The sequence below is a fragment of the Lytechinus pictus genome, chromosome 13 (genome assembly GCF_037042905.1).
Source record: "Lytechinus pictus isolate F3 Inbred chromosome 13, Lp3.0, whole genome shotgun sequence".
Taxonomy (NCBI): Eukaryota; Metazoa; Echinodermata; class Echinoidea; order Temnopleuroida; family Toxopneustidae; genus Lytechinus; species Lytechinus pictus.
Genome location: NC_087257.1, coordinates 29,101,292 through 29,122,423, shown reverse-complemented (window position 1 = coordinate 29,122,423; position 21,132 = coordinate 29,101,292). Strand labels below are relative to the sequence as shown.

At 35.3% G+C, this 21,132-nt stretch overlaps 1 protein-coding gene across 2 annotated transcripts; it reads right to left on the bottom strand.

Annotated features, from left to right (window-relative positions):
• Window positions 1-945: 945 nt before the first annotated feature.
• LOC129275162 (transformer-2 protein homolog alpha-like) lies at window positions 946-20,766 on the bottom strand. 2 transcript variants are annotated; one of them, XM_054911951.2, is made up of 8 exons: window positions 20,509-20,766; window positions 15,064-15,308; window positions 14,718-14,787; window positions 14,082-14,210; window positions 10,131-10,190; window positions 8,677-8,792; window positions 7,501-7,718; window positions 946-6,161 (listed from the first exon to the last, which is right to left on the bottom strand). In XM_054911951.2, exons 1-8 carry the CDS (start codon window positions 20,536-20,538, stop codon window positions 6,151-6,153), a joined length of 879 nt encoding a protein of 292 aa, XP_054767926.2. In that variant the 5' UTR covers window positions 20,539-20,766; the 3' UTR covers window positions 946-6,150. The 2 variants fall into 2 exon arrangements, with proteins under 2 accessions (XP_054767926.2, XP_054767925.2); XM_054911950.2 differs by having other exon boundaries at window positions 946-5,140; window positions 20,509-20,646.
• Between the last annotated feature and the right edge of the window lie 366 nt (window positions 20,767-21,132).

Sequence of the window (21,132 nt, the reverse complement as noted above, 5' to 3'; positions counted from 1 at the left end):
AGAAATACCATACGTCAACACAAAACTGAAACTTTAGAAACCAGTATTTTGCATGAAACCATCAACATTCTTCTCATTTTTTTTCAGTACTAAATCAGTCCAACTTGACAGCTGTGTCCAATGATTACACATACACTCAACCAATCATTTGTTTAGTCTGCAGCTATATACATTAAACATCTCCACTCTACTACCTCCATGTATTTGATTAAACAAAGCTCAACATTTTTCATAGCACTCGGATTATCTGAGAGATACAGCGAGAAAATCACACCACTTTCTGTGCTAAATGCATTATAACCCATGAAGAGTCATGTTGAATATCATTGGTTTGTCCTGTCAACTCTTGACAATTTTGTTTGCACCGACTTGCTTTAATTTGCGCCTTTTCAAAGAAATTGCTCAAATATAAGCACTGGTTGCTTTTTCAGAGGTCCTGGCATATATTCATATGTATTTGTTTACTTTGTAACTTGTTTTATTTTGCCAAATAAATTGGATTGAATTGAATTCAAAGAATTTGATTGCTCACCATTTTGTTTTTATCCTTGTGACAAAATTGTCACTTTCCTCTAATCATTTCTTAATACTTTATATCCCATCGACTTTGTACACAAATTTTGCTCAGCTTTGTCGCAGCATGTTTGATTGTTCACGTTATGTGGAAATTTACAAACAGCAATGTGGAACATGCCAGACGATTCCATGACATTCGCTCCTGCGACAATTGCTCCGCTATATATTCCAAATGCTAATCGAATGACTATTTCAACCCTGGATTTAACACGATAGCTTACCCCAAACTTAACATAATACCCCATTGCAATCTACAACTAAGATGAAATAAAGCCCGGAGCAATTGTTGAGTCACTTATCAGACAACCAAAGTGGTACAAATAATGTACAGGTAATCATGAAAATACACAACTAACAGACACTAAGGACTGTGTATTTATTTGGATGGATATATTTATTTCTTCTACTGCTCATACAAAAAAGAAGAAAAAGCAACATGTATGCAAAGTTAACTTACTACATCAAAATATGGCCTACAATACAGTATAAAAGGCACACGGATTGATAAGCGATAGTGACGATTAATAACAGAAAAGGTTTACAGCAAGTGAGAAAGTAAGAGTGAGAGAGAGAGAGAAAAAAACACACACATAAATTAAAATATCCACATGAATTGCAGCATACTGCTTGCAGTTCATTGGCAGATTAAAAACAAGTAAAAAAAGGGTAAATTAATCATGGATCAAAGATACAAGTAAAGGGAGAAAGAGGAAAGGATGAGGGAGGGAGAGTAAGAGAGGGAGGGAGAGAGAGAGAGAGACAAGGAAAATCTAAGAGAGATTAAATTCATTTATGTTAGAACATTCAATTCATCAATGAGAATTCATTGAAGTCTTAAGTAAAAGAGATACATGTATATACACTATTGACCTGTCACAAACCATCTACAAAAGAAAATTAAAAAAATGCCATCAAATAAAAAAGAAATGTCTTAATTACCATAGGTCAATTATAGTAACATTTTATATCTTAAAAAAAAGAAAAATTGCAATTATCTAATGCCATGCTGTGCTAAAAACACGTCTCTCTCAATACTTTTGAGGCTTTTGGGAAAATTTTGCAGCAAACGGATTGTCAAAAAACCCCAAACATGCTCAGGTGAAAACACTTCAGGCATTTTTTCATCCATGGGCTTGTTTCTGATAGAGTCGCAACTAAACGCATTTTGAATATCAAGCAAAACTTGTTTTTCAACCAATCAGAAAGGCTCATTATAGACTTGCAATCAATTTGTTTAATCAAAATCCAACAGCTCTAGAAAATGTTGCTTTAAATTCAGCATACTTTACATCATGGTCAACATTGCTACAAGAACAGAGTACGAGTTTTCATCTTGGCTCTTCCCACAGTCTGACTGACATTACAAGATTAAGCAGGTGAGTCTTGGACATGCGCTGCTTGCCTGGTGACTAGCCCGGTCGTTGAAGATTCTGATCGTCCAGCAGTTCCGACAAATGCTGTAGGTCATCTTGACTTGGGAGTCTCAGTGAAGCACAGCCGTCCGCATGCTCATCAAAGAATTGAAGTTTCCAACATATGGCACAGTCACATCAACCAAATCAACTCCAGACCAATCAAAGATATTACATTATTTCCAATGACATATTTGCTCGGTTTGGAGTCAGTTTCGTTGGTGCGACTGTGCTACAAAGGAAATGTGACACGATGAAACCTGCGGACAAGGGTCTCATTTCATACAGACTTGTTATCATAACAAATGCAGATTTTCTGTAACAATTTTACTATCAGCCAATCAGGTTGAACGATTTCAGTAGCTTTTAACTGTTATTACAAATTAGTTATCATAACAATAACAATGAAACGGGCTCAAGGTTAGGCTGATCATGGGCTGGTACACCGGACAGGTTCAAGGTTTGGCATGAATATACCAGCTAACAAGAAGCAGGTGAATCTGAACAAGTCATAACTCTTTGACCCGAATTCACAAAGGTAGTTTTTAAAACCATCGGTTAAACCCATGGTTTACACAGAGTTCCAGTATAAATTACACTTATTTATAGCGCATATTAGAAAATGTCCAATGCTGATGCGCGCTTTAATTCAGTCTTTAATTCAGTGCGCACTTTAACAGTCGACTCCTGAATAAAATAGCGTGGATAACCACAGCAACAGGCGTCAATTTGGCGCACTGTGACCAAAGTGCACATCAGCCGTAATTTATACAAGAAATCGCCATAAACCATGGGTTTAACCCAAGGTTTTAAAAACCACCTTTGTGAATTCGGGCCTTTGAGATCTGACTTTGCAATTTGACTTGTGCAGTCTTGACTGTACTGTACATATAGAGTTCAGGGATCTGTTTACAAAAACTTGCTACAAAAACAAATCTACAATAACAGTTAAAAGTTACTGAAATCCTTTTATCTGATTGGCTAATAGTAAATTTGTTATAGACATTGTGCATTTGTTACTATAACAAGTCTTTATGAAACAGGGCCAAAGTGATTGGTTTAAAAAATAGCCCAACTTTCAATCTATCACGTGTAGTTTTGTCCATATGATTCAAAGCATCACACTACCTAAAATAACTCTTTTTATGACATCAATGTACTTACCATGGACGTAACAATAGAACTCAATTATAATTCATCTACATTTCCAGAAATAATCATCATATAAACCCAACTTGGGTTGCAGAGTGCCACAAATGAAATTGTATCTTTAGTCAAATACTAAACCTCAATTGCTGAATTTACAATCAATGCTTCAGTATCATTTTGTTGTGCAGAGAATATTCATAAAAAATTACGATATGAATTTGTCCAAATCTTATTTTCTAATATCTATGCTAGGCATGCAAAGAAATGATAGATGACCCTACCAAGGACATATACACGTTCTTTAAATTCTCATTTACTATTTTATTTTTTTCTCTAACACAATCCAAAAATATTACTTCCTGTTAAAGTCTGTCTTTGTCTGTATGAGCAAATGGCTCAAATGGAAAAAAAATCCAAGCTTTAATCAGCAAATTGCAAATATCTGTGTTTAAAGACTTACTTACCAGTGATCTTGCATCTCATCATGTCTTCAACTTCTTAACTTAGTCTTGCACCAGATAAACTTGAACTTCTTAACTTCTTAATTGACACTTTAAGCCATTCTTGAACCATATAATCTTCTTTTAACCTAACTTCTTCTTGCATCCTCAAACATTTTCAACCTTCTTCAAAAATGTCTTCAACCAAAAGATCTTCAACTTCTATACTCCATCCCGTACCTCACAATCTCCAACATCTTATCTTAACTTCATCTTGAATCTTCCAACATGTTTCTTGATCTTGTGATCTTCAACTTCTTAATTACATCTTGCATCACAACCTCTTAACTTCATCTTTTGACAGACATTCTTCAGCCTTGAGATTTCACCTCTAGCTAGTAAACCTTCCAACTTCTTAACTTCACCTTGTGCAAGGTGGGTTTTGACTTCTTAAGCTAGTCTTCTACAAGATAATCTTCGACTTCTCAACATTGTAAGGCTTAACATCATCGTCAATCTTATGATCTTCAACTTCTTAATTACATCTTGCATGAGATCATCATGCGTCAGATAATCTTTAACATTGTGCTTTCATCTTCTACCAGTAAATCTTCAATCCCATAACTTCATCTAGCACCATATAACCTTCAACCTATTAATGTTAACTTGGACCTTGTGATCTCCAAACTTCATAAATTCATCTTGAATCAGATGATCTCAAACATCTTCTTATTCTTCACCTTGTATATTATCATCTTAACTTCTTTTGATAACTTCTTACTTCGCAGCTGTAATGAGTGATGCTTTCGAACAATCATATCAATCTCATGTCAGGTAATCTTCCCTTTTTTATTGGTAATCTTCATCTTCAAATTTGTTTGGTTATCTCCATCTTCTACTCTTCGTAACAATGAAAATCATCTTGAAAATTTCTGAAAACGTCTTCTTGACATGACCGACCTTCATTTTCTTCAGATTTCAATTTTCATATGTGCATTCAAGAATCTTCTAAGCTATGGCAGATTTAGGTCGAAGTTTAAAAATCTTCTTTTCATAGATCTTGATTGCAGCACATTTCTTGTTCATTTCTTCCATCAGTAAATATCTTCTCTTCTGAAAACAATGCAAAAATTCTTCAGGTTTAATGCCTCCTTTCTTCATCTTCTTAAATCATTTTCTTTGTTCTTCTCCAAATCTTCTCTATTTTCGAAATCTTCTTTTTCTGTATTTATATCACATCCTGTTCTTCAAAAATAATATATCTTCTCTTCTGAAAAAATGCCAAAATTCTTCAGCTTTTATGATTTCTTTTTTATCTTCTTCAAACATTTTTTCTTGATTGTTCTTCAAATCTTCTAAACTTTTTGTCAATCTTTTTTTAAAAATTGATACCATATCCTGCTTTCTTCAACAGTAAAATCTCCTCTTCTAAGAAAATGCCAAAATTCTTCGGTTGAATGACTTTCTTTGTCTTCTTTAAAACTTTTCTTGATTGTTCTTCAATTCTTCTAAATATTGTTAATCTTCTTATTCTGACTTGAGATCACATCCTGTTCTCCCAATCTGAATTCAATAGATGGAGAAATAAAACAGAGAAATTGATTAGAAATGGATCACCACAAAGCCCCTTCAGCATCTTCCATGATTCCCACATAGGCTTTGCCAATCTACTTAATCCCAATTTGGTCTACATTTAGTCCATGTAACTGCATAACATGGGACAGACTAAATTGTCATCAAACAAATTGGCACACAATATGAAGATAAAGAGAATGAGATCAATTATTGTTATTACAAAATCAGCTAACTGAGAAGTCTGGGAAGGTTTTAGGATTTGTGTAAAATAGATAAAAATATTAATGCCTCTGAGGTGAAAAAAAAATATATACAGGGCTCTGTAACACAAACATTAGCGATCAATAGCTAAATGAACTGACCAATCAATATCAATGTTACAAGTGCATTAGGTTTAAAATACTGACCAGGGACCAATCAGTGCGGTTCTTTCATATTTGCGATTCATCGCAAACCTTTGTGTTACGGAGCCCAGGTCTGTATATTAAACTAAAATTTAAATCAATAGGCCCATATTGAGTACTCCAGATTAACTTAAACCACGGTATGAGAAGCTATCAGAGCTTTTTGTGAGTTTACTGGGAACTTTCCAATCTTTTTATGGTGAAGAAAAATATTCTTCCTTACCATTTCAACTGGTTTGTAATGCTTTGAGTGGAAAATATAATGTCATCCAATAATGGACATTTGCATCCCATCTGGCTACCCATAGATAAACCATAATATAACACCATGATTTGAGTTACACCAGAGTTCTGAATAAGGGCCATTATGACTGTAAAATGTATAACTGAAACTTGAGTTTGTAATCTGAGATGATCACTTAATATGGATATGAATTACTTGATATTTTAAGATGATCCCTTAATATAATTGGAGGATGAGGGATTAAGAACAATGGATACAAAATCATAAGACATTACTAAAAATGAATAAGTTTACAAAACACAAGATGATAAAGCTTGGTCATTGCAGAATGCAGAAAGTGCTCTTAGTTGTTAGTATCGACCTAAAACATGGGGAAGAGAAAGAGAAAGGTGTAGATAAACAATTAAACATTGTTAATAATCATATATTGATTTCACTACTAATGGATGTTATTCAAATAATAGTGTGTCACTTTTGCAGCAATCTTATCTTTCTTCATTAATAATAATAATAATAATAATAATATAGGGTATTTATATTGCGCACATATCCACCTTGTTAGGTGCTCAAGGCGCTCCTATATTACCCGGCTAAGCTAGGCGTTCATAGCGCACACAGCTTTTTAAGGAATTACTTCCTACCGGTACCCATTTACCTCACCTGGGTTGAGTGCAGCACATTGTGGATCAGTTTCTTGCCGGTTTTAACGGTTTTCAAAATAAATTTGAGAGTTTCTTCACAGCTTTCTTGTTGTTTTTCATTCTGAAACTCTTACATATCTATCTTACTCTAACTTTAGCAATGCTAAGATACCTTGTTTTCAATACAATTGAGTGGAGTCAAATGGCTGAAATTACAAGATAATCTTATTTCTCATCTCTGAATGGAAATTGGATTTAAACATATTTTCATCAATATAAAATCTGGTTTAATAATTGTGAATAACATTAACATTTATTTGTTTGACCATCATAATCCATTGTGAAACAATACAGCCAACAACACAATACATGAAAAAAAACACTAAAAATAATTTCTGCAAGAAATTTATAACTTCCTGATTCTCATCTCTGAAATGGAATTGGATTTAAACATATATTTCTCAATAAAAAATCTGGTTTATTGTACATAACAATTACATTTACTTGTTTTACCATATTTATTTTAAATGAAACAATACAGCCAGCACCATAATATGTGAAGAAAAACACTAAAGATAATTTCTGCAAGAAATCTATAACCGACCAATATAGAATAAATCATCTATAGAAATAGAAAATTCAATGTTTACAAATATGTTGCAAAACCAAAAACTTGATGTTTTGTATTCATTATTACTGTTTTTTTTTTTTTATTCCTGGGATTTTATTTTGTAGCCCTGCATGAAATTTACATCACGAGCTGAACTATTTGTTCTCTCTTATGTACACACATACGTCCCTTTGTTGGATATGAAATAAAAATGATGATAAAAAAACTAATAAAAAACAATATTCATGATGAAAATCAGATCTTTTGAAAACATTTGTTCAGGACTCTGTTGCCCACAAGTAATTATTATAACATCTTTGCCATCCAATTCTAACTTCCATGGAATCCTTGATTGTGATTGGCTGTGGAGGCCCGTTACCGTGGTAATTACCGCTAGATAAAAAGTTACCAAACTTTCATGTAAAGGGGGGCGTGGTCTTAACACTTACTTGGCGAGAAAGAGCGATCCCTGGGGTAATAGCTGTGTCTCCTGCTACTGCTGCTGCTGTGGTGGTGATGACGGTAATAAGGGGACGGTGAGCGGCGATAGTAGTGCGGTGAAGGGCTACGTCTGTAGTACGGGGATGGGGACCGTCGGTAGTAGTGTGGTGACGGGGAGCGATGGTACCCCCTCTGGTGGTAACTCCGGTCCCTTTCTCGCTTGTTTCTACAAAACAGTGACAAAAGAAATGTAGGATACAGTAATGAAAATGTTAAAAATGAACGAGATCATAAAACTCAACCTTGTACTGCAAAAAAGATAAAAATATCCAAGAAGCAACACCCCTCCCCCTTCCCCAAAATAAACTAACCATTGCTGACCAAAATTGTATCCATTAGGATTATCTCCCATTTGATATGGTGTAATGAGTTCCTTTTTTTTTTATAGATATAGCATTAGATAAGATATCACCGTGGATGATTATCTTTTCATTTAAAAAAAAAAATGGATTTCACAGTTTTATCAACATCACTCATTAGTCTATTTCAAAAAGGAAAATAAATATGAAGAAAAATGCATGAACATTCAGGTTAGTCAGCACATTATTTATGGGTCAAATTGAATAAAACACCCCAGAAGTTGGCATGTTTTACTAGGGTCAGTCGGGTTACAGCAAACAAAGTTTTTCTTTTGTCTAAACCAGAGCTGCCAACCTGAACAATAACATTTCTGTATTTTTAAAGCTGAAAATCAGTATTTTCGTGAGAATATCAGAATTTTCAAAGAAATACCATAGGACAACACATAAAACTGAAACTTTAGAAATCAGAATTGTAGTAATGTCTCATTTGCATATCTGATGCTCGATGATGTAACTGACGTCACTTGTTATAAGCGGTGCTCATTGCTTGGTTACGATATGGAGGTCCCGGCCCAGCCAACCTTGTTGCCAGTGTTGCAATCAAACTATATCAGTAAACCTTATATTATGATGTTGGAACATATAGGCCTAGTACAGGACTCTTTATTGACGATAGCTTGACAAGTATTTTTGCATGAAACCATCAGTATTCTTCACATTTTTCAATACTAAATAAAGAAAATCCGTACTGCTTGGCAACTCTGCTAAAAACTAATCAAGAACAGCTAGACCCAGAGATAATTGAAAGAATATATTAATTACCCTGTCGGCCTTCCCATGTAGACCCCTGGTGTTGGAGTATGAGCCCTCTCAGTGATGGAGAAATCTACACGGATGCGACGACCGTCTACTTCAATTCCGTTGGTACTCTCACGAGCCTGTAATAAGATCAGGATACCATGTTCAACTGGAGTTTGCTCAGGTAACTGAATGACAGGTAAACTTGAATGAGTCTACCTTCAGTAAGTCGAATACTCACCTAAGTATTTGAAGTCATTTAGACCAGAAGCTGCAGAATGTGTTATATATCTTTTTTAAGTAAAAAAACTTTCTAAAGAATATATTTCTTTGGTCCCAAAAGATTTTACTAGGGCAAAGTTACCTGTACTTTATGATTTGAATTCGATTTATATGACACCTACATGTAGATAGATCCTTGTCATTTGATTGGTTGTTTGATATCGATCATTCAGCCCATTTTACAATGACGTCATCAACCGTGGAATTTTTGATCCATTCATCGTGCAATTTGGGATCCATATGATTTTGTCCATTGCACGCACGCATCGAGACCACAGGCACCACAAGTAAAACCACTTGTGTTTGCATGCAGCGTGTATGTTGTATGTACGCAACAATAAACAGACCCGAGCTCGCACTGCATGATCATATCTTGCATCGAAACTGATAAATTTCATATGAAAAAGAATCTATTTTAGGTGTCATATAAACCAAATAAATGAATGTTCTTTTCATTCGTGCAATGGAAAGAATTCTTCATTCGGTGAAAGATGAAATGAATGATCCATTCAACTACGCTACACCTAGTTGAATGGGTCATTTCAACTATCACCTCATGAAGTATGAAAATTCATTATTTGTATAATATTTGATATATGGCAATATGTTACTGTGTTTTTTTTTTGCTAGACATTTATTTTATCAGAAGGTATAGTACAGTACTTGCTTGTCTAAAAGAAGTATACACTGGGAACTCTCTCATCAATGAATGTATGTAATAGGTCCTACTGGCTAAATACTAGCACTGCTGCTGCAGATATGATACACAAATGAATCCTGAAGGGAATTCACTTTTGCTTTTGATAATTTTTTCCTAATTTTCATGGATAAACAGAAAAATTTATTGTTGTCTGCGTTTTCGCTAACTTCTGAGCCATTGTACAACACAAATTCATGTGTTCTTATTCTTGCAATGGTACAACATTTCTCATTTTATAGTGAATGAGAGACACTCTATTCAACTCGGCTATGCCTCATTTAATACAGCATCTTTCACCGAATGTGAAATGTTATACTATCACACTCATGCCTATTCGCTATTTGCTTACAATCCATCTTAACCTGCATCCCCTTCTCTCAACTTGCCTATCACATCAATGCCCATTAGACCTTCCGTACATGGTCTACTGATATACAAACGCATTGAACACAAAACTCTACTGAATAAAAAGTTGAATAATGAAAATCGGTCTTACCTCCCTTGCATCGGAAGTGCTTGTGAACATCACAAATGCAAAACCTCTTGATCTTCCAGTCTGTATGAAAAAAAAAATAATAATGGAGAGAACGAAAAAAGAAGAAGAAATGTTTATAAAGTATTTTATAATGTTAACTTCACATGTATACTGTATGTTGGGACCCTGCCTACAAGCAATTTGCTTATTAAGGGTATCCCTCCATTTTAAAATAATATGTACAATGTTCATTTCATGTCATATTTTTATGTACATGTATGCTAATTTTTAAATATGGTAAATAAATTGAAATTGAATTGAAATTTGAAATTATATATACAATACAGACAAAAACAACTTCAAAAATTATATTCCTGATATATACACGAGGGCAATCCTATAAAATCATAACAAACCTTTTTCATCTATCCCCCAATTTTTCTCCATTCTTCACCTCAAGTAACACTCAAGCTATGATCATTTGAGAGCATTGTGACTTTTTACACAGACAAAGCATTTCAAGAAGGTCACACATATGCCTGACATGGAACTGCCAATGTATACAACGATTAGGATAGTGTTGCTTGGATTCCTGTGTGCTACCATAACAGGCCACCTCTGAACATTAAACAAAAATACCCAGCTTTGTTACACCTTGTCAGAATCAGGCTTTAGTGAATTTGAGTTACAGCTCTCACTTTATTTCTTATGTTTGTGTGAATGAAAGTGCATGAACCTCACATCACAACATGGAAAGGTCATTATTATCTCAATCTTCCTGATAAGACATTGCCTAAATGTGACATAAGACTATCTGAGAAGTAGACCTGGTGGATGTTTCATAAAGCTGTTCGTAAGTTAAGAGCGACTTTAAAAACATTAATTAACAAGTGGAATGCCTCTGGCCGTCTCACCTGCATCACGCGATTCAATATAGCAGCAGTGCTGATTTTGAAAACTACTATAACTCGCACAAGATGTTCAGTGATACTTGGTTACTCTTATTTCCACGTTTTATGAACTAGACCAATACACTTATAGAGATATGATGGCAATTCAACAAATACCCCCAACGTGGCCAAAGTTCTTTGACCTTACATGACCTTTGACCTTGATCATGTGACCTGAAACTCGCACAGGATGTTCAGTGATACTTGATTACTATTATGTCCAAGTTTTATGAACTAGACCAACACACTTTCAAATTTATGGCTGTAATTCAACAAATACCCCAATTTGGCCAAAGTTCATTGACCCTAAATGACCTTTGACCTTGATCATGTGACCTGAAACTTGCATAGGATGTTCAGTAATACTTGATTACTATTATGTCTAAGTTTCATGAATCAGATCCATAAACTTTCAAAGTTATGATGGTAATTCAACAGATACCCCCAATTCGGCCAAAGTTCATTGACCCTAAATGACCTTTGACCTTGGTCATGTGACGTGAAACTCATACAGGATGTTCAGTGATACTTGATTAACCTTATGTATAAGTTTCATGAACTAGGTCCATATATTTTCTAAGTTATGATGACATTTCAAAAACTTAACCTTAGGTTAAGATTTTGATGTTGATTCCCCCAACATGGTCTAAGTTCATTGACCCTAAATGACCTTTGACCTTGGTCATGAGACATGAAACTCAGGCAGGATGTTCAGTAATACTTGATTAACCTTATGGCCAAGTTTCATGAACTAGGTCCATATACTTTCTAAGTTATGCTGTCATTTCAAAAACTTAACCTCAGGTTAAGATTTGGTGTTGACGCCGCCGCCGCCGTCGCCGTCGGAAAAGCGGCGCCTATAGTCTCACTCTGCTATGCAGGTGAGACAAAAATGAATAAAACAAACTTTTGAAATATTGATTCTGCAGCCACTACCACTAAGTTACTTTCACTTTGTACATCTTGTATGTAAATCTTGTTTGCTGTTATTTTACTTTGCTAATTGATTTGTGGTAATATATAAATTGTTCTATCATTGTAAATATGAAATGATTGAAAGAGAATAAAAGAATTGTATTGTTCCCAGGTTGTGTGGACTTTTAAAAAAATCTCTGTATAGACACACACTCATAATGGTAAAGTAAATAAATAGTGCACAACAAACTCAGATAGATGTACAAAACAATGATTTTTCCTTTCTTTCTTCTTGAATCCTAAAACCGAGATTATGCAGGCCCCAAATCCAGTTTATTTTTTTCTTTTCCAGCATATTATAGCAGGAGAAAATCACAGAAAAATATGCTGCAAAATTAGAACAATGCATAAAAGGGGGAAACAAACAAAAATAATTTTTGAAATAGTATATTAAAAAAAGAAAATAAAAATAATAGAATAAATAAGTGAAATAAAACAAAAGAAAGAAAATAAAAAAAAAGAACAGGAAAAGAAAAAAAAGGAAAGAAAAAATTTAGAGAAAAAAAAGAAATAGAAAGAAAAGTGAATAAATCAAAATTAATTAAGAATGGGGAAATTTTTCAGTAGAAACATATTCTTTAATCAGGCATATTCAATGGGAAGGGGTATAAATGGTTTAACCACTATAAAAAAAATGAAAGAAAAAAAATAAGATAACGGCAAAAGTTATATCTGGAAAAAACAGTGTGAGAAAAGTCCTTCCCCATATTTGCCAAAATGCTAGAAAAATTCACATTTCATATCAATGAAATGCCTTACAAAAGTATTAACTTCCCCAAGATTGGTTTAAGAAGTCATTTATAAACAAGAAATAAAGAAACTGTCTGTTTATTTTTGGCTAGAAAATACACAGCTTCGAAAGAAACCAAGTATCAACATACATACAAATGCACACGTGGGACTGTGGTGTACTCACCTATGTGTTTTATGTGTATTAATTATTTGGAAATCGGTCTTTTCGAGTCAAAAGAGAGGTCATAATTCTTCTTTTTAATGCTTGCAAATAATCAGGTTACACCAGATTTTAGTAATATGGACTGTAGAAGGGCATTTCATTGGTGTAAAATGTGACTCTGACGTAGATTTTCAAAGTTCTGTGGAAGATTTCTTAGCAGCAACATTTCGTATCGCAGCTCCCTGAGTCTGAATAGTCTGCTAGCGCACAGCTAGCTGCAGTGGTTTCATGCAATCAAAGCTAACGCCAGACGGCCGGCTGGATATTCTCCTCTGCTTTGCCATGTTCCTTTCCTCCATGACTATGCAATCTTTATGTGTGTGTATTTGTGTGTAGATTAACAAAAAGGGCGCATGACGAATTGGCTTGCAATTTGAACTGTAGAAAGTTGATAAATGCATGCAAAATTGGGAGAAAAATTGCGCAACTTTGAAAATTATTGGTTGCCCGATTCGGGCCACCAAAACCTAACATTTTTTCAATAATGGTTGCCCGACGTGAATTTCTGGTGGCCCCGGGCCACCGCTAATGTCGAGCCCTGGCATAGTATTGCATACATTCACCATTCTCTTGAAAATTAAGTGTTTTTCTCTTTGTTTACTAAGGAGATTGTGCAAATTTCCTGTAGAACAGTTGGATACAGTTACAGCTGGATCAATCGTAATCCTTTGTAAGACGGGCCCTGATGGTTGTGCGGTAAATGACTTTATGCATAACCTAAACATGTTCTTAGGAGCTAAGTATCATTAAGCCCAAGGATAACCAGTCATGCCTAAAATCATTTGTAACTTACAAACAGCTTTCGGAAACATCGACACATTTGCTCCAGCGACATCTGCTCCGGTCTTAATATCTCAGCATTAGAATTAGGGTTAGAGTTAGGATTGTAATAAGGTCATTGGTTCAGAATAATGTAAAGACAAGGATTAGGGTTTATTTCGTTTTGTGTTGTAGATTAGATTTTATGCTTGGCTAAACATGCAGATTTCCATCGGAGCAATTGTCGCCAGAGCAAATGTCATGGAACCTCTTAATCACCCGCATCCTTTGTATGGGCCATTAAAGTGAATATAAAAATTCTATACTCCATACCTGATGATCATAGACAACATTGACATTGGTCAGAGTTCCGTAGTGTTCATACACGTCCCTCAGGTCACGTTCTGTCGTGTACAGGCTGAGTCCAAACACACCAAGGGAGGACGATTCTTTGGGATTTTCCTGCAATGAAACGTGTTCATGTCACATTAAAGGAAAATGATCATGTTGTCTTTGGTGTATCAAATTTGACAGAGTATACACTCAGAGACAAGTCAATAAGCTTAATCTTAACTGAAGTGTTGCAGGAAACAATGATTTCATGAGAAAGTCTGAAAAATCAAGTTTAATGTACACTATAACATTGTTGATCAAGATCTGGTACAGGTACATGACCGAAGAAATCCAAGCTGAATTTCAAACAATCGCACTGAAGATTACAATCATGATTAAGGTCCCTACATCCAACTGGAATGCCATGCTTATTTCATTACAATTTATCATCATTTTGGTATCAATATGATTTTTTTTTTAACAATGAATTTTAGGTGAAGAGGTTGTTTCAATTGCAAGGAAATTGCTAATTACTTGCCATCAGATCTCGTGATATACTACTGTACCTGAACACTCATGTCCGATTAGAGTTTGGCTTTATAACAAAATGAATTTTTGTATGATACATCTACTCACCCTGTCTCCATGGTGACGACGTCTGTTGGACATTGGGGAGCGACTATGGCTTCTACCTTCTCTATAGCGACTAAAGAAAAAAAAAAAAAAAACAGTCACAAAATTCTTCTACAAGAAAATCTCCAAGATTTCTCAGAAATTACAATTTCAATCATATTTTTTGTTTAATGTTAGCTTTTGCTTTTGTTTACCACTACTGCAACTGGGCCCTGATGTCAAGTAGCCTTCCCCTACCCCCCCCCCTTCCCCTACCCCCCAAAAAGAGAAAATCACACATAGAAAGTTATAAAATGCTTTGAACTCCATGCATTGTCTTGAAAATGATAAAATATGACAAAGAACTTACGAGGATCTATGTCGACCTCCATCACGGTCATGTCGATCATGACTGCGAGAACGATGCCTCCTACGCCTTGACCTTGAATAGGACCTAGACCTGGACCTAGACCTGGATCTTGACCTCGAACGATAGGATTTACTTTTATGCTTGCTGGTGGATCGAGACCTGGACCTGCCTATTGCTTTGTCAGCTGTTTTCTGGACCTTGTTGTCGTCTTCTTCATCAAGGATAGAGTCAGTCACTTGTGCCTCCTACAAATGTTAAAAGTTGTTCAATCAAAAGATGTTTATTTCATTAATTCATTTTAATTTTAAACACACTTGAATATAACTGACTTGAAGGGCCAAGGGCTTTCTGTGCTTTCAATAATCAAAGATGTAAGCAAAATAATCATTAGAACACATATGACTCAACAAGTAGGGGAGAGTGGGGTATATAAGGCGCCCTTTTTCATACTTTAAGAAACATAAAGTAGATTAACATGGAGAAGGTTTACAGTTCACCATGTGTAATATGAAGAAGGGAAAGGAAAAACAGGCAGAAAGTTGAAATGGAAAGACGAGGGAGGATAAAAAGAGGAAATTAGAGGTATTCTTTTCTTGAAAGTGAGTGAAGTCCTGAAAAAGGACTGTAAACCAGATGAGACGAGCTGAATGTGGCTTGAGTAGCGATGATTTGAGTAGTAGCAGGATGAAGTGAAGAGAGGTTGCTCGACGTTTCGGGCAGGTTGACTGTCTGTCTCCAGTCTTATGTCTTGGTAAGTCTTATATATAGAAAAAAAGTGATGTAATTACCAATTTATGAGCTAGTGTCTATATAATAAAAAATTCCATGGAAGTTTTGTTGGTACTGTGCCTTAAAGGGGAATCCAACCCAAATAAAAACTTGTTTTTAAAAGGAAAAGATAAATCAGACAAGTTGATAGGCGAAAGTTTGAACAATATTGGACAAACAACAAGAAAGTTATGAATTTTTAAAAGTTGTAAATATTAGTAATCACTATACCCATGGAGACTTCAAATTGGCCGCATATGGGATGTCATAGTGATGTAAGGCAAGGACTACTCTTCCATGTACTCCAATACATATTATGGCTAAAATGTCATTTTTCCCAAAAGTTTTATTTAAAATTATTTTTTTCTTTCATGAGGACATAAAACAATATACTACCTAGGTTTTATTTAGATTACTGCCCCAGGGGAATGGGTATTTTGGAGAAAACCACAAATCCCTGATAATAAAGTACATGGCCTATGGGAAAGTTGTCCTTGCCCCTTGTCATAATTTACTTACTCAGTTGCCAATTTGAAATCTACATAGTATTAGTGATCTCAATTTTAAAGCAGCTATAACTTTCTTATTGCTTGTCCGATTTCTTTCAAACTTTCACCATTCTGTTCAATTTATTTTTCTCCTTCCCAACACAACATGTTATGGCCAAGGCTGGATTCCCCTTTAACGTTAGTTGTACTTTTCTGTGCACTACGCCCGAGTTGGCTTGAGTAGGGTAGGCAGTGGCACTAGATTTGTGCTGTAGACACGTGTCCAAAAAGTCAATAGGTTAGTTGGCTTCAACTTTTCTTTTTATATTTTGAGTGAATAATGTTAGGGTAGGCATTGAATGGCACTACATGTAGATTTGTGCTGTAGACATGTGTCCAAAAAGTCAATAGGTGAATTGGCCTCAAATTTTCTTTCTATATTTTGAGTGAACAATGTAGTCAAATGTAGCAACATCTTCACATTTTCTGGCAGCCAAGTTGAATATCTATTAATGTGACATGTTTCACGGCTCCTCACAGAGGCTCAAACAGTCTAGGTCAGCATAAAGACTTTAAAATGCTTATTTTTAGCCACTAGCCAACACAGTATAGCCTATGGAGATGGGCCAATACGCGACATGCATTCATTATTTTTCACTATTTAGGAAATTTTAAGGTAAGTTTTGAGCAATGTCTGTGATAATAATGCTAATAAAGAATAGGTCTAGTTTTAGTTAAGTAATGCTTAGTAGACATGCTGTTAGACTTTTGTTTTTTTGGTCCTACATGTACCTAGCCTAGACCAATCAGTCTCTATGTATTTTGGTTGTTCCACTGAACTGCGTTAGCTCCACTCACCAATACATAGACTAGACTAAAGAGTTGTTGGCCCGGACGTAAAGACAACGTATTAGCAGTAACGTTAGATCTAACATTCGGCGGAAACCCGGATTTTCGGATCATTTTTTTGTACATAAAATGTCACATTATAAAAAAGAAATTACATCCAAATTTAAGAGAAAATACATAAAATTCAGAAATATCGTACCTTTAAACGCACTTACCTCTAGATCGTATTCTTTTCAAATGATGATCAAAACATAGTCATCCTCGGCCTCGATCCTTTCGTTGGTCATGGTAAGTTGCCATCTTGGATGACGTCATCATCCTTACAGACGTATTTACCAGTCGCTATATATCGCGATTCGTGCCGCTGCTTGGCGCTTGTCTATGTGCGTTCGGAACTTGTCACTCGCATTGATTGGCCAGGATATCGAAACTTCTAATTGGAAAGCCTTGATAAAAGTATAACTCAATGAACATTGAGGGCAGAAACACACGGCTGCAATTTTTTCCTCTCCGGCAGAAAAAATAAAAAAATAAGGAATAAATCATCGGTAACATATATTTTCGATATTTTCTTGGTCCTTGGAATATGCGCAGTATCAAAAGAAAGATTAGAGTCTAACGAAAAATAGTGGGCCATCGTTCAAGAAAATATGTCATTTAGACCTTAATTAAAACAAATTGGAAATCTAGACAAAACACTAAAGTTAAGGCCCACATTGCGCGACATGATTACACGTTCGGGCTCGCACTAACATAGTACTGTCGCCGTCGGTGAATGGGGATGAGATCGATTAGTAAAATAAACAATGTCAAAAATTGTTAAAGGACAAGTCCACCCCAACAAAAAGTTGATTTGAATAATAAGAGAAAAATCCAACAAGCATAACACTGAAAATTTCATCAAAATCGGATGTATAATAAGAAAGTTATGACATTTTAAAGTTGCGCTTAATTTCACAAAACAGTTATATTCACAGCCTTGTTGGTATGCAAATGAGGAGACTGATGACATCACTCACTCACTATTTCTTTTATATTTTATTATATGAAATATTTAAATTTTCTCCCTGTTGTCGTGTGAAACAACGATTAATTCCTCCCTGAACATGTGCAATAGTATTGTTTAATGCTATATGATTCAATCAAGTTGGTCCTTATTGTCAAATCTGTAAAAAATGAAATATTGTATAATTCAAACAATAAAACACAAAAGAAATAGTGAGTGATGGACATCATCGACTGTCCAATTTGCATGTCACTGAGCTGTGCATATCACTGTTTTGTGAAAAATAAGCGAAACTTTAAAATGCCATAACTTTCTTATTTTACATCCGATTTTGATAAATTTTCAGCATAATGATTGTTTTATTTTTCTCCATTTATTCAAATCAACATTTATCTGGGATGGACTTGACCTTTAAATAAATCCCCAGAAAACAACGGTTATTCCGATCCTGTCTATAAAAAAATGTATAGTCTAAAGATAGACTACTATACTGTAGTTATAGATCTAGCTAGGGCCTAGGCTAACTTTAATTATGGCAAGTTCCCCCACGTCTGCGCGGTCCCCCTTGTCTAGTAAAAGAACAGTAGAGGCGCATGGCCAATATGGGAAACTGTCTTCCATGAGAGAGATTATCTCCAATATCAGAGACTTTTGTAAAGAATTTGGATATCCAATTTCAGAGACAGTCTCCAGTTTGGGAGACCAATTTCCTTTGTTTACATTTGTTGCAAAAGGATTAACTTGGCGGCAAATAAAAATGTGGAGCAGATTCCTCATGAAAAATTACCCTTTTTCACCATCTACTTTACAAATTCAGTCTACTTTTGTTTTGATAAGGATTTTTGTTGTCATCCACACACAAAACAAATGGGCTTCTGACCTCAGTGAGGCAAAATTTTGGGTGGAAAAATTCCACTTTTGTTGGTGTCGTTTCTTTTGTTCTTTTGCAAAGCAAGTCTCCAATATGGGAGATTGTCTCCCATATTGGAGAGTCTCCCATATTGGCCGTGCGCCTCTACTGAAGCACCCAAGGGTTCATAACATCCCGCCGCGCACAGAAAAATCAAGCCATAGAACTAGAAGTCGTGTGTAGTGGACCCAAGAAGTGAGATCCCAGCACGCGCGACCCACTAGTTAGAAATCCACTGCCAAACGCGGTTCGTGGTGCGAGGTTAGTATACTAATACTAACCTTGCAATACGTGTGAGTGCTACTGAAGAAGATACGCAGCGAACACAAACTTTACACATGCAATACTTAGACAGATATTCATTAAAAAATCCAACTCAAAATGCTGGAAAATAATGAATTTTGGGCATTCCATGTGACGGCCACAAAATGCAGCCTTTTTAAGTTTCTCATCAAAATCCCTGAATCGTGTGCAAAGTGAATGGGTGTGCAGACATGGCCATGGGATACCAATTTACCATTTTTGTTTTCAATCTAAAATAATGACTGCCCGAGGTTTTTTCCAGAAGTGTATATTCCTTTCAAATTTTTATGAGAATATTTGGTACATAATAAGGAACATTATTTACTGAAAGTTGAAACTACGTAGCCGTAGTCGTAGTAAGATTTTGTGAAATAAAAAGAAATCTTAACTCAAATTGTTGATGTTGTTGTTAGGCGTGCAGACGTCTGCAGACTTGTCTTGGGCCTGGGGACCATAACGATTTTCTATCTTGATTAGAATATAGATATATTTTCTTTGTAAAGGCATTATAGCCGCATTATATTTGTTCCATTAAATTTTCATATTTATAATTGTAGGATGGGGGGTCGGGTGTCCGGACACTTTATATTTTTGAAAATTGAAGCCTTCTTTTTTGTCTTTGGATTAGCCTACACTAGTATAAATATGAATTCAATACTTGAACTTTTATTACTTGTATTGTAATCATCTTCTATTTTGTTCTTTATAATATTTCCTAACATTTTGTACTAAAAATTTATGAAACTTCGCTTGAAATTTTTTCCAAATGACTTTCTAAAATTGATCGTCCGGACACACAACAACTGGGTATACACTAATCATAATGTCGGTGTCAGTGATGTTTCACATTTCCAGGCCATTGCGATTAGCAGCACATGCAATTTTTAAGCACACATATCCAACCAAGAAATCACGAATCTGTGATAGAGTCATTGAAATTGCACAGGGTCCAATTTCCGGATAAGTTACATGTGCATGTGTGAGGGCGAATGATGTTTCAAACGCAAGTGAACATGAAATGAACGATATGATGATCATCAACTACCGGTACCGTAAATGATATTCTACACCGAAATATAGCTAAATTACTGCATGCACAAACAGACAAAGCAAATACTTACAAAATCCTCTTGCTCTGCATTTGCACTCATTTTCGTAGATATTTCTCTTTCCTATACCGTATGATCCTCTTCTTATCCAAACACGTCCGCGCGTAATTAATCACACGTGGGGCCGGGGCCATACGTACGGTATACGATATGGTATACCGGTAGGTACCCGTACCGGACTCACGTACGTGAACCGCCTATAGGCTATGCATCAACTCAGCGGAGCCCGCCATTATAAAAGCCCTCTCGCGGTAGGTCCCCTAGCAATCTTGTTAGCGACACTTACGAGCATCTTCTTGCTCACTCTCCAAAATGTCTGCGATATTAAAATCCTAAAAACTAATTAAATCGTTTAAATTTAGTAAGACTATGAATGTTTATCATTTATATTGACTATCGGTGTATCAACCTATATCGAAACTATAAGCAAGTGTGTGTAAGAAGGCGAATTACCAGTCATTTTGATGAGTGATACAATATGCCAAAATTTATGAAAATATAGCGTAAATTTTATATAGCATTTCAAAATCCTTATTTTCAATATCCCCATAATTTTTTGTTGTTTAAAAAAATATCTTATTACATTAACTAGAATTTTTCCAACCTGATAACGTTGGTAGCTTATTTTCTCCATCA

Bases quoted from the DNA above. Each gene is read 5' to 3' on its own strand.
- LOC129275162 (XM_054911950.2), bottom strand. From the start codon at position 20,538: ATGAGTGCAAATGCAGAGCAAGAGGATTTT. The intron at 14,211-14,717 runs GTGAGTAGATGT...GTTTCATTGCAG, and splicing joins GTCGTCACCATGGAGACAGG to GAAAATCCCAAAGAATCGTC. The intron at 7,719-8,676 runs GTAATTAATATA...ACTGTTTTGTAG, and splicing joins TACATGGGAAGGCCGACAGG to AAACAAGCGAGAAAGGGACC.